The sequence below is a fragment of the Engraulis encrasicolus genome, chromosome 24 (assembly GCF_034702125.1).
Source record: "Engraulis encrasicolus isolate BLACKSEA-1 chromosome 24, IST_EnEncr_1.0, whole genome shotgun sequence".
NCBI lineage: Eukaryota > Metazoa > Chordata > Actinopteri > Clupeiformes > Engraulidae > Engraulis > Engraulis encrasicolus.
This window is the reverse complement of record NC_085880.1, coordinates 25,306,148-25,319,537: the sequence shown is the minus strand read 5'-3', so window position 1 is coordinate 25,319,537 and position 13,390 is coordinate 25,306,148. Positions and strand designations below refer to the sequence as shown.

The window sequence follows — 13,390 nt, the reverse complement described above, 5'->3', positions numbered from 1 at the left end:
CGTTTGTTCTGATTTTATTTTAATTGCCTGTCCAAATGTAGTTGTGATTAATCACTGGAACAGTCCTCTGACACGGCAGAGCATCTTCTAAATCTCTTGAAATCTTTCTGCTTTGTTCAGATTTCTGCCGCTCTTGTTGCAAACCTGCCTACACTGTCCTCGGACACCATCCAGTCGCTTGGCAACGAAAGCACCAGCCTCACAGTGGGCCAGATCAGTTCGGCTCCGTCCAGTGTGATTGTGTCCTCACTCGACACGCTCAGTCTGGTCAGTGGCTGGAACCAGGGTCAAGCCAATGCTCTCGTCCAGTCCATCACACAGACCATGCAGGTATTCGATGGGTGTCTCTTATCCACTTTTGTCCCCATTTAATGCAGTCTCTAGGAGCATGAAAGACTTGGTTCCTCATCCAAGGAACTAACTCAGTTTCTGGTTAATGAAGAAGGAACACAAGTAGTTATCCAGACCCCTCCCTTCTCCACTTTATAAAAGCATCACATAGGTGTCAGTAGTTGTTACTTTCACACCTCCCTGGAGAGGGATGATTGTTTCTGATGGTGATGAGCTGATATGTCACGTCAAGTAATTTACACGTTACAATTTACTTGGTTTTCAATGACGTGCAAGCCAAATGGATTAGATGTAAATGGTGTCGACTAATTCAAAACAACATATTGATATTGTGTTCATTTATGTTCCCTGATAAAGAAAAAGAAAAGAATGCCGCACACTCTGCTCCATGTTTTAATGGTGAAAAAGCAGAGCAGAGTGTGCGGCATTCTTTTCTTTTTCTTTAACATTTATATGCTCAGGAAGCCAGCACCTCAAGAAAGACTTTATTGGTGTGCGATACCTCTTTTTTCTACATTTATGTTCCCTGACATCAGCTTCTATATGTGTCCATCCAACCTTTTTTTTAGATCAATACAGCTGCCTCCTTGGTCTCCTTGGGAACCCTCATCCAAGGCGTTCCAACGACCATCATTTCCAGCATGGTGTCCTCTCAGCTGCTCACCACCACCACCAACACCGTCTTCATTCAAAACATGCTCACCGCACCCTCCATTGTACAGCAGGTCTATGTTACCAAGGTGAGTTGGCAGTGTCTGAAAGGGACCATTTACCTGAAATAGTATATGTATTGTATATACACAATTTTTGGGCTATATATTTATATTGTGTGTGTGTGTGTGTGTGTGTTTGTGTGTGTGTGTGTGTGTGTGTGTGTGTGTGTGTGTGTGTGTGTGTGTGTGTGTGTGTGTGTTTGTGTGTGTGTGTGTGTGTGTGTGTGTGTCTGTATTTTTTTCTTTTTTGCGACAGATTATCTCCATAGATCAGAGTATAACTCAGCTGATGACAAATGTCCCTGATGCCCTGGCTGGTTCCATTCCTTCAGTCCTGTTGACATCCTCCAGCTCCGTCAGCGTCACAGAAATCAACAAGAAAACATGGAAGGCCCAGCAGGTAATTTAGTATTATTCATAGTGTGTAGATAGTGAGGGGATAGTGCCCCATAACAATATTTAACAACCTGGGGCCTGTACTACGAACAGAGTTCAACCTACACAGACGTAACATAGGGTTAACAAAAACATGGTGGTAACCAGTATTATGATGCTAATTTCGATATTGATTTGTCTACTCCGAGTTGCCTAAACTGGAGTTCCTGTGCGTTCCAGTAGCAGGGCAAATGCGGCCTATCAGAGAAAGGTTGTGACCAATCATTTCTGCAGCACAGATTTCAATTTCACTGAGAAGGGGTGGAAGTGTTTTGAAATGTGTTCTGCACCTTCACATGGTGGAATGATACTTCATGGTCGGTTTCAACCTTTCGGATAGAAAGTAGATAAACTTGAACGTTACCAAGAACATAAACCACCAAGACCAGGTTTTAGATGTAGAGTAAATTACAATGGCAGCATACCCTTCTAACATATCCACCTTTCATGGAATAGGAAGTTACACAGCACATCATCAAGTTACCCTCAAAATCAACCCGTAACCCCACTTGGTACTGGAGGCCCCTGGTCTGAGCTGGGCCTGCCCATACTTCCTGTTATGCTGCACAAACGTCCCCACTGAGAGAGTTCCCCCACTCACAGAGAGTTTAAGCCGTGATGGCTAAGCTAAATGTACATGTATCTACACATGATGAGGGCATGGTCCTTATTGTAGCTCTTATCCAGGACTTATTCTGACTGCCAGACTTATGGTAAATGATGGATGTAACGCTGCAGGCCTAGGCACATTAATCAACCCATCAGTAGCAAAACACCCATATAATAAATATATAGGTAATAAACAGTCATTCATTTTGCATGAATAACATGGGTGTTCTTTTCGACAGGCTGCAATGCTCTTCAATGGAGTTGCATCTGCTGTGGGTGACGATGGAACAGAAGAGTAAGCTTTTGTCTTGTAGCTTTCTGCCTCCTTTTTCATCACCATTACATTGCAATGTTACATTCAGTTATGGGCATCTTGGAATAATTAGTTAGTACCCAGTGCCACATTCCAAATGACCTGGTATCATCTGTACCAGGTGATTACCTGGTTGAATTGGACTGGTGATTGCCTGGTTGAACGATCACCTGCTGAAATTGGACAGGTAAAACCAGGTCATGTGGAGCCTACGGCACTGGATTGTAAAACTAATGAATCCAGGTTGCCCGTCACTTATTGCATTACACTTACACTGTGCCTTTGTTGTGCATGCAGGCTTTCTGCATCGGTGTTGCAAGGCTTCACCTGCACCTCCGTTCAGACTGTAACAAAGGTGAAAGTGCGGCGCCTGGTGCGAGCTTGCAGACCAAGACGGCGACGTCGAAAGGTGGTGCTGAGAGAGTCGCAGGTGAAGAGTTCAGCCTAATTTATTTGTTGTGTGAATGTCCTTTTTGTTTCTTGTATGGCAGAATGGTTTATAGACTATAACGTAGCATACACCTTCCTACTTTCACACTGAGGGTCCCTGTGATACCAAGATAAGAAAGGAAATCCGCACACTGTTACTGCTCACCGATTTATTGAACACAACGTTTCGACCTCAGGCGGTCTTCGTCAGGTGTATAGGTCCCTGTGATACCCCCATACTCTCTTCCATCTACTCATGTAATGCTGGATGATGTCATACAGTAGTTTACATTACATTTATCGGACACTTTCAACCTTAGAAGCTGCTTACACGTGTATGGATAGTTTCGAAAACACATTGGTTTTGGCCCCTTGTTTACACATTAACCCATTGATGCCTGATGTTGCGTTGCGCAGCATTGGCCCTGGCGCCTGGAGCTGCATTACGCAAACATTCAGGCTCATGAGATTTGAGACAACTTTATTAAAAATCTCTGTTTGTTTGAGATGAATAAACACATTCTAATGAAAGATGAAGGTCTTAGCACTTAAATGCAAGTTAGTGCATATTTTTATGTGCTTCAGGAGCTGAGATATTTATGGTTTTATAGGCTGAGGGCAACTTTTCTCAAAAAGGGCTCAGGCATTCAGCACCCTTTTTTGAAGTTGCATTAGGCGTCAATGGGTTAACATAGTTTTAGAATGCACATACCAAAACAACAGTTTTAAAAAAATATCACATTTAGGCAGCTAAAACATGTTGATAAGTAAACGGATAAAAAATATCCGCATTTTAAAAAATATTCACATACTGTACGTACCACATACGTACGGTACCAGCACCTAAGTTATAGCCTAACTTAACTGTGACTCTAAATAACACAGCTCTCTAGGCCTGCTACTCGAATTCCTTTCTTTGACACTGTGTGTGTGCATATGCATGCAACAAGTGTATGTCTGTGTGAAATTGTACTAATTGCAATCTTATATTTTCACCTGCATAGCTGACTTGCATGTACAACCTTGTGAAGAGTGAAGCCTCACAGAACTTCACAGACTACCCAACAGATATGCTGCTCTACTATGAGTGAGTGCTGACAATAAACACTGATTGGTTTTGGGGAAACGATCATAATGCCCCCTGAATTAATATCCATTCTTTATTTTGTCAATGCGTTGTTTTTCTCATGTCTGCAACTTTCCTTGTGTTTCAGCTATTCAACAGTAGACAAGGCCAATTGCAAGTCCTACTTCCAAGCTCTCAGTACGGCTGACTTCTCCATCATTTCCAGTGGCCTCAGTATTAAGACCAATCTGTGGAACAATGCTCAGAGCTGTTTGGTAAGTGTTGAGGGGTAGTAGCATGGATTCAGACGTTATAGTTCAATAACACATATTGGTCCACCTTTTCAAAGCAATTATTTAAGTCAGAGCCATAGGGCATATGGTATATACTAACACTCTGGAGAAACCTAAAAAGTCTCTGAGGTGAAACATCAGTTCTGGCTGGGAAGAACCTCAAGTTCAAGTTTACATTTATTTTTTAAAAGGGACAGTGTGTAGTTAACATTGATCTAGTATTCAATACGAATGTTCCTAAGAAAACACTGTACAATTATGAATATCCCAAAGAACATTTGGAGGTTCTTCACTTTGCCACTGAGAGTGGAACCTCTAAAAAGCTAAAAGCCAAGTGGACTATTACAGTATATGGGCAGTATGTATATATTCAAAGTCTTTGGAAAGTAGCCCTGCCCACCCTGACATGCACCATTTGTACATGATACATTGAAGTTCATGGACATTTGTACAAAAATACATTGATTGATTCAATAGGTCTGTCTATTTTCATTGCCACTCATTTCATATATGATGACGTTTCCTATGCTTGACTGTGTGTCTTGCACAATAGGGCATCACCGGTTTCAAAATTGGTGTGGCAGACTTGGACATCCTTGGCAACATGGTGTGCAACCTGGATGGCACATACATCCAGAACTCTGATTCAGCCATCCTGGAGAAGCTCAAGAACTGTCCAGACTTTACTGATGCTCAGGTCACAGCCATTGAAGCCCTCCTGCTCTCAGGAAACACTAAATATGGGTGTGTATGGGCAATGCGCTGCCACTGTACTTTGTAACTTGTAGAAATACCTACCTTGAAATGTTTTTTCTCTCCCTCTCACCAAGCATGCTTAAGAGATTCTTCAAGGTGCACTGTGTAGTAGTTTTTGGTCTTCACTATCAAAATATGTCTGGTTTGAGCCAACACAATGCAAAAAGCTTTAAGTGCTTCAGACCATTCATACCAATGTAATGGATGGAACATGGGTTTTTGGAAATGTACTATGACTTACAGATGTTAAGGTACTGTTGCAAGTACAACACAATGTTAACACCAGGAGGATCCCTGTCGCATGATGTTAGACGTACTGTTGACTGTGGAGCAACATCTAGAATGCATTATATTTCTCATATCCCTAATTTTCCCTAAACAGAAACAAGACCACATGGGACCAGCAAACCCTGCAAGACCTGGCCATCCTCCCACTTTACCTCACACGCAACTTCTGGGACAACTTCATCTGGGTGAGGCTTCTCCACGTCATTATACAGAGCCTTCTCCACCTTATAGCCTCATACCTCTTCACTTTGATTGGTCTTGTCGGCTTGTCTTTTCAGCAATCAATCTGCTATGTTATTGAAATATTTGAGAGCATTTTAAGATGTAAAATGATGTGACTCAACATGTAAAATGTCCTTCAAAAATATTTCATCTAGTAGGTTTGAAGTCAGTAGAATAACTTGAACTCTGGCAATGCCATCTTCCCTGCATTCTTTCTTTTATCGAAATATCTGATGCCAACTCAGAAAATGCAACATGAAAGAAATAGTAGACCCCTACATTTCATCATCCATAACAAGCAGTGTGGTAGGCTTTCCACAAAGTAGAATGTTGAACTCTGGCAGTACCTTGCAGTACCTACTGCTACCTTTGTCCCACATTTCTATTGCTGATTAGTAAGTAGAGGTACCCTGTCAAGCCAGAATATAACACAAAAAGTACAGTCTGGCACCGTAACTTTAACAAAGTCATGAAACAAACGCTTGGAGTTCAAACAGGTTCAACTTGTTAAACTTCACATCATAGCCCACCACAGCCACTGCTAAGCCTCCACGACTTGGTAAACAGATTCAACCAGAAAAAAATCAAAAACACTTTGATAGCACTTTAGATTACTAGGCTAAAATGGCTCTTTGGAAGTAGAGGGTTCCACCATAGATAATAAAATTGTGTACGTCCTTTCCCGTTTTGCAGTCTGAGAAGCGGGCGTTCCTGCGGTCCTTCATGCCCACCATGAGGAAACAGAGGGTCGCGAAGAGAAAGCTGAGAAGACTCTTCAGGCGGTGTAACTCTCGCCGAGTCAGACGAAGCGCTGGTAAAGGAATCACACATTTCTTTTATCACTTTACTCCCACGCATTAACTTGTACGGTCACATATTCATTTCTCGTGACCAGGCTATCCATCCTTTCCTGTGTGTTGGCCATTCTTTAAAAAATATGGCATAGGGTAAAACGTGATGCGACACATGCTTTGAAACAAATACTACAGCTGAAGAAAGACATCAACGCATTTCACAAGGAAATACTTGAAGTTAGGGTTAATTCAGCGGTTGACTTTATTTATTTCATTTCAGGGTGCACACTTGGGAACATCACTGAATCGACTGTCAATGATCCATCCTTCCCCTTCGGCTATGACGCGGTGCAGTTCGACCTCTGCCTTAACTTGGACATCCTGAAGCATAACCTGGCCACAATAACAGAGAAGGTGGATGATCAATCCTTCCAGACCATCATCTTGGCCAAGTTGAATCAGGTAAATCCCCAGATATGACTCATTACATTTTACATTACATTACATGACATTACATTATTACATTACCTTGCATTTGGCAGACACTTTATAACCAAAGCGACTTAAAACGAGGACACAATCATAGCTACTCATTATCAGAGATGAGAAGTGTAGGTTTTGAAATGCAGAGTGCATGAATACTAGCCTGGCGACGCCATCCATGTACTCCACCCAAAGATCTTGGCTCCGCACATTGTCTGGCAAAAGCCTCGAGCTCGGTTCTCTCAGTGTTTAGCCAATCAGCAAACAGTTGAGAGTGGTGACGTAGAACTCACCCGCGAGCTCCGTTACTGATTGGTTAAGGTAACTATATTCACACTTTCGTTTTGTTATTTGTATGCTTTTGCGACGCTATAATGTAACAGGTATATGCTAATAAAGCACAATATGGGTTTTAATTTGAGTTTGGAACTCCAATCAATTTAAATGGTAAGAGTAGAGTAATGGTAATGGTAGAGTAAGATCAGACCATCTCCCACCGTCCACGGAGATATTCCTCATGGCTTTTGCCAGACTGATTGACGGAGTCAACAGTCGGCTTTTCACCCAGGCTACATGAATACATGAGTCTTCACCAACTTGTCCTGTGCTCCCTACAGGCAGTGTTGGGAGGTAATGCATTACAAAAGTAATTAATTACTATAATGCATTAGTTTTTGCTGTAATGCAGTAATGTAGTAGCCTCGCAAGCCATCCTACGTACTTCCGCCAAAGGATTGGCTCCACTACTGTAGTCTGGCCGTGCTTCTCTGTGGAGTGCCTGGAGCAGTAGAATTTTGATCGCAACGCCCCCCTCAGAAAACAGCCAATAACCGAATACGCCCCCCCCCCCCCCCCCCAATGGAGACGAAAGGGGGAGGACGCTCGTGACAATGACGTACACATCTGCGCCAGAGCCATTGGTCTGTGCTATGTTGTTGTTGAGTAACTGCCAGCGATTGGGTGAGAGGTGTCCAATAATTTCAAACCATAACTGAGTGCAAACTTCCTGCTTCCTACAATCGCTTCAGAGCAAACAAATGCCAGACCATAAATACGAAATGAAATGGTAGTATTATGGGATGGTCAGGACCAGGCTAGTAATGTAGGGCATTACAGGCCAAAAATATGTAATATTTACCTATTTGCAATGCAAAATAACTTGAGTTACAAATGCATTACAATGACCTGTATTTTTAGTGTTATTCAGTGTGGTGGGTCAGAAAGAAGCTATTCCTGAGCCTGGTAGTTTTTAGTCTGCATGCTGCCAAAAACACCTCCTAAGTTGGAGGTGAAAAAGTCATGACTCATGAGCTTGATTTACACTTAATACGGTATATTGCCAGATCCATATTTAGGCCCACAGTTCTTTTGGCTACCAAAGTAATGCAATAGTAGTGTAATGCCTTACATTTTCAAATATTGTAGTGTAAGGGATTATTCTGAAAAGATACTAACATGTAATCAGTAATGCATTACAGTTTTTGAGTAACTTTCCCAACACTGCCTACAGGTTTTTCTTTTTGTTACAGCAACATTACAATCTTTTGTCGTTTCATGCTGCCTGTTACAGTATGTGTTTGCTAAATCTATCTTGTGTCGTACTGTGTTTTACCAGGCATACCCAGGTGGTATAAAGGACTCTGAGCTCCAGGTTCTTGGCTCTACGGCTCGCGTGGCCACCCCGGATGACATCAGTAAGTGGAACATCACTACCATTGACACTCTGGCGGCCCTCTTCAACACAGACGACGGTGAATGGAACACTACCGAGGTAAGAGAGTGGAAAGGATACACACACACACACACACACACACACACACACACACACACACACACACACACACACACACACACACACACACACACACACACACACACACACAGTATGCCCTGTGATATGTTGTGTTTTAACGTTCACCAACAATGTAAAGCTTGCAAGTGAATATGAACTGTGTAAGACACACAGCTATCTGTCTCTCTCTCACACACGTACACACACACACACACACACACACTCGCTCACTGCTCTCCTGTTTTATTACTATTCGTTACAGAGTAAAGCGGTCATCATGAAGTACCTGAGTGTAGCCAACAACACTCTGGGCAGTGAGGAGATCAATGCGGTCGGCTCCAGCGTCTGCTCTCTGGACACCAGCATACTGAGCAACATCACAACAGACAGCTTGAAGTGAGTGCAGTGTATACCCCAACACCTCTGTGCACTGACCTCTTCCATACAAGAACCTATGTTTTAACCTTATTGTCAAACAAGTCCGACAGGCGGACAAAGATGCGTCCGTCTATGCACTGCCGCCTTGTGGACACAGGAGGGAATAACAATTGAAAGAAAGCGTTTCAGACGGACGGACGGACCAACAGACGGACGGACGGACCAACAGACCGACGGACGGACATACAATCTTATAGAGATGCTAGGACGCATTTAAAAACTGTATGACCATGTCTTAATGTGTTATTGTAGTAGCAATGTTGTTCGACTTTTTCAGCAAATAGTGAATGGGATCGCTGGTGATCCCATTTACATGAAAGGTGCTACAGAGTTCCATGATGTCACTCGTGGTGACATATGACATGTTTGTGGAATCATCAGATGAGCCATGGCTGGTTGTCTGAGAATGCTCCACCAGTACACTGATTATGAGGCCCTCTCATCTCTTTGTTCTGCCTCTCCTCTCCTCTCCTCTCCTCTCCTCTCCTATCCTCTCCTCTCCTCTCCTCTCCTCTCCTCTCCTATCCTCTCCTCTCCTCTCCTCTCCTCTCCAATCCTTGTTCTGCCTCTCGTCTCGTCTCGTCTCCTCTCCTCTCTCCACAGGAACACAGAGGCTACAGACCTGGCGTCCTGCTCCACCCAACAGAAGGCAGCTCTCTACAGCATCGCCAAGGCTGCCTTCAGCTTCGTGAGAACTCAGAGGAGCACCGCGGCTACCACCTCCTACTACCATCTCATCTCCTCATACCTGGGTAGGACGGCAGGGCCTGGGCAAGCTCTAGAAAAGACTTTGAAAATGTTATGTTTATGAAGATCAAGGATGGCAAAAAGTAATCTCTCAAAGGTCAAGGTTATCTCTCCATTCAAACGCCTAGGCTACACTAGACATTAGCAAAGATCTTCTCGACCTTGCAATTTTCCTCACGCAACAGGGGTTTTGCATTGGCTGTATTGGTGATGTTATTGTAGACAAGGGCGTAGCACCAAATTTGGGGCCCCAGGAACAATCTCTTTCATGGGCCCCTCAAGAACATTTTCCATGGACCATGTTCCATAGGAGGGCCCCCGATGGGCCCCCCCAGGTGGGCTGGGCTCTAAGAATGAGTCAACGGTTTTCCCCCCCTGTTCCACGCCACTGATTGTAGAGTTTGGGAAAGTACTCCACTTAAAGGTGCACTGTGTAGGATGTGGCCAGAGAAGGTATTGCAACTACCCTGCTCATTGAAACTGTGCTACTTATTGCCAAATATGATCTTTTAATGAATTTACTAAAGTAACAAACCAATATTTACTAGTATGACCAAAGTACAGCAATTTTCGCAGCTAAAAATGGCTATTTCTTGACATTCAAAATGGCAGACCATGGAGAAGATCCCCCTTTTCATGTATGAAAAGTGCAATTTTCTCAGTCATAATGAATACTTAGAATTTGATGGTAGTGGTAAGTATTCATGAAAAAAGTAACATTAGTGAATGGGCAGCATAAATTCTGGAAATAGACAACTAAAAATCTTACACAGTGAGTGCAACTCTAAGTACTGTCTATTTTCATATGTGTACATGCACCTTGCCTTCTTTTGAGCAAATAATATTATTCATATCCATATTTATATGCATCTGAGTTTTCCTCATTTACTATTCAGTCTGTATTGTTTCTTTCTCTGTTGTTTTCTCCAGTGGTTGTGGTGTATGCATTTCAGTACCTGTATTTTAAATTTATTTTTTAATTATTTAATAATTGAAATGTCTCTACCTTTGCCCTACAGGTGGCGCTTCTCTCACAGATATCCGTAGTTTAGCAACACAGAATGTCAGCATGGATATCACAACCTTCCTCAGCCTCGATCCAGATGTCGTTAAGGTAAATATTAACCACTTTTACGGTAGTACCATGACTGATTGAGACTGGTTAAATTGGCATCATGCTTTTATTTGACTGATCTACTAATGCATGACTGAAGTACGTGAATAGTTAGAAATTATAGTTTAGTATTATGTTCATTGTTCAACTCTATAAAATACATACATTTTTAACATTTTGCCCATGAATGCTAGATTCTGGTGAATTGGATTCATGGCTCACAATTTTACATCTAAGGACGTTTTGCTTAATGTCTTATTTGGCTCTCATTTCAGAACCTTACTGTGAGTGAGGTCCAAGGACTTCTTGGGGAGGTGAACATAAATGACCTGAAGACGTTTGAGAACAACTCCCTCATCAGGTCTTGGATTGGGGAGCAGCTGCAGTCGGAGCTCGACTCGCTTGGTCTGGGCCTGGAAGGAGGGAGAGCTTCAGTGGCCACCGTGACAACTGCCCCGTTGACCAATGCCACCAGCAATGCCAATAGCACAGACACCAACTCCACCGCAACCGCCATTCCTGTTGTACCAGGCCAAGGTAGGTCCACCTTTTGGGTCCATCTCTGCACCATCCATGCACATTTGTAATACCATGGGCGGAGGGGGAAAGAAATCGTTAATAAGGTAGAGATGGTTCATAGGGAGTTTCCTCTGGAATCCCTATGATTTAAGGCTTTGTTTAAGGGCCTATGTGGCCATGGCCCTTTAGGTGTCACGTGGAGGTTCAGAATGAATGTGATTGTGAGTAGAGTAGAGTAGAGTAGAGTAGAGTAGAGTAGAGTAGAGTAGAGCAGAGTAGAGTAGAGTAGAGTAGAGTAGAGTAGAGTAGAGTAGCATTTATTAATCCCAAAGGAAATGTAGGTGTCTAGTAGCATACATACAAAACAGATTATTTCACATTAAACATTCAAATATAACATGTCTCTCAGTGTAATAGTTGTTACTGATAGTTGGAGGAGGGGTTAAGATAACTGTGCAGTATGGGTTGGGGCAGTGGTTCCCAACCTTTTTCTTAGGGGACCCATGTTTTTACTATTTTAAGCTTTGGTGACCCAACCACGCGAGCGCCCGCACGAGACGGAGTCACAAGATGCCCTCCGTTTCCTGCGATAACTTATTTTAGTTATTTTATTCCTCAATTCGTCTTTGGTCAAATATAGAATAAATGTTTAATGTAGCACTTACAATTTGTTGCGTATATGCATTTATTAGTTAAATGCTTGTTCTTTTATTCAACATGGGCTATATATATTTAAAACGAAACCCCTTAAAATCAAGAGGGCTCCGCGACCCCCTGTGGATCTTTGGTGACCCATAAGGGGGGTCCCGACCCATAGGTTGGGAACCACTGGGTGGGGGGAGGGTTGATGTCATGGCCGATCACTCCAATTTGGGAATCCAGAATTGATTGCACTTTATTGCTTTGGCAATGCATATGCAGTAACTCCTTATATTGGCTATGATATGCAGTATCTTTGAGACGATATATCTGGGACCTGGGAGGAGTATTTTAAGCTCTGAAGAAAGGCCTTCAAAAAAAGTTCAGTATTAATTAAAGCCTTTTAAAATGGAAGGTGAAGAGTGCCTTGGCTGTCATACATTTCAGATACAACATTAACACAATAACGACCAACAGTAACTGAATGGAGCAAAATAACAAAAAAAAATAAAAATTAAGTTTCCTGCGGGGTACTCTAAGCAAGTGGCTCAGTAATTGACCAGGTTTAGTAAATCTGGAGGTAGTTGTAACTCAGCTAAACAAAAGAGCATGGTGTCCTAACTTTCTTGATTACTGTAAATGACACTTGTAGAGTACCCACTAGAAAGTTTACCTCTTTCTGTTAGTTAACATAGCCAGGTTTATCACTTCATCAGCCCTGATGTCATCATTGCTCTGTTGCGTTTTCAGCTACCACGTCCCTTCCCACTGCTGGAGGAGTCCGCCTCCAGACCTCCTCCATCCTCAGTGTTGCTCTGCTGCTGACAGTGGTCCTGATGCTGGCCTGAACACCACACTGAGCTATGCATTACTGATGATATGCTCTAAATGTTACTAATTTACTGTATACTCTAAGGATAATTTACGTGTCTTAATCTCTTAATATTTGTATGTAGACCTGGTACTCTGTGGTTTATGATTCTTATATCTGTTGACTATATTACTATATACTAAATTATCAATTTTCATTTATTGGTTTAATGTTGTTTCTTTGAGGTATTTATTAAATATCAGACATATGAATGTATTTTTTCCTCCCTCTGTCATTAATACAATGCTTTCCCTGCAAAGTTATATAAATATTATGACATTTTATCAACCCCAGTGTGTGCGTTTCTTTTCTTTTTTTAAAAGTCTTACAGCTTTGGGAAATTCAAGCCACAGGTTTATGCTATAGTTCTTATTACCTATTATATAGGGTGGTTCAAAATGTGGACCAAATTTCAAATGCTTCATTTGCTGAAGCATAAAAACCAATATCAAATATATTTGATGTAATGTTTCCATTCAAGAATTGTAATATGTTGGTTAACTTCTTTGAATGACACG

At 42.2% G+C, this 13,390-nt stretch overlaps 1 protein-coding gene across 1 annotated transcript in view; it reads left to right on the top strand.

Annotated features, from left to right (window-relative positions):
- LOC134441047 (uncharacterized) overlaps positions 1–13,103 on the top strand; it is a 52,315-nt gene extending 39,212 nt beyond the window's left edge. The window contains exons 100-116 of the mRNA XM_063191243.1: positions 121–330; positions 921–1,091; positions 1,321–1,464; positions 2,348–2,403; positions 2,719–2,851; positions 3,855–3,937; positions 4,065–4,191; positions 4,763–4,953; positions 5,348–5,438; positions 6,169–6,289; positions 6,550–6,731; positions 8,368–8,523; positions 8,807–8,940; positions 9,586–9,734; positions 10,749–10,843; positions 11,119–11,380; positions 12,752–13,103. Of these exons, the coding sequence (XP_063047313.1) occupies positions 121–330; positions 921–1,091; positions 1,321–1,464; positions 2,348–2,403; positions 2,719–2,851; positions 3,855–3,937; positions 4,065–4,191; positions 4,763–4,953; positions 5,348–5,438; positions 6,169–6,289; positions 6,550–6,731; positions 8,368–8,523; positions 8,807–8,940; positions 9,586–9,734; positions 10,749–10,843; positions 11,119–11,380; positions 12,752–12,849 (2,403 nt within the window). The 3' untranslated portion in view covers positions 12,850–13,103. The remainder of the gene's footprint in view (positions 1–120; positions 331–920; positions 1,092–1,320; positions 1,465–2,347; positions 2,404–2,718; positions 2,852–3,854; positions 3,938–4,064; positions 4,192–4,762; positions 4,954–5,347; positions 5,439–6,168; positions 6,290–6,549; positions 6,732–8,367; positions 8,524–8,806; positions 8,941–9,585; positions 9,735–10,748; positions 10,844–11,118; positions 11,381–12,751) is intronic.
- The last annotated feature ends 287 nt before the right edge of the window (positions 13,104–13,390 follow it).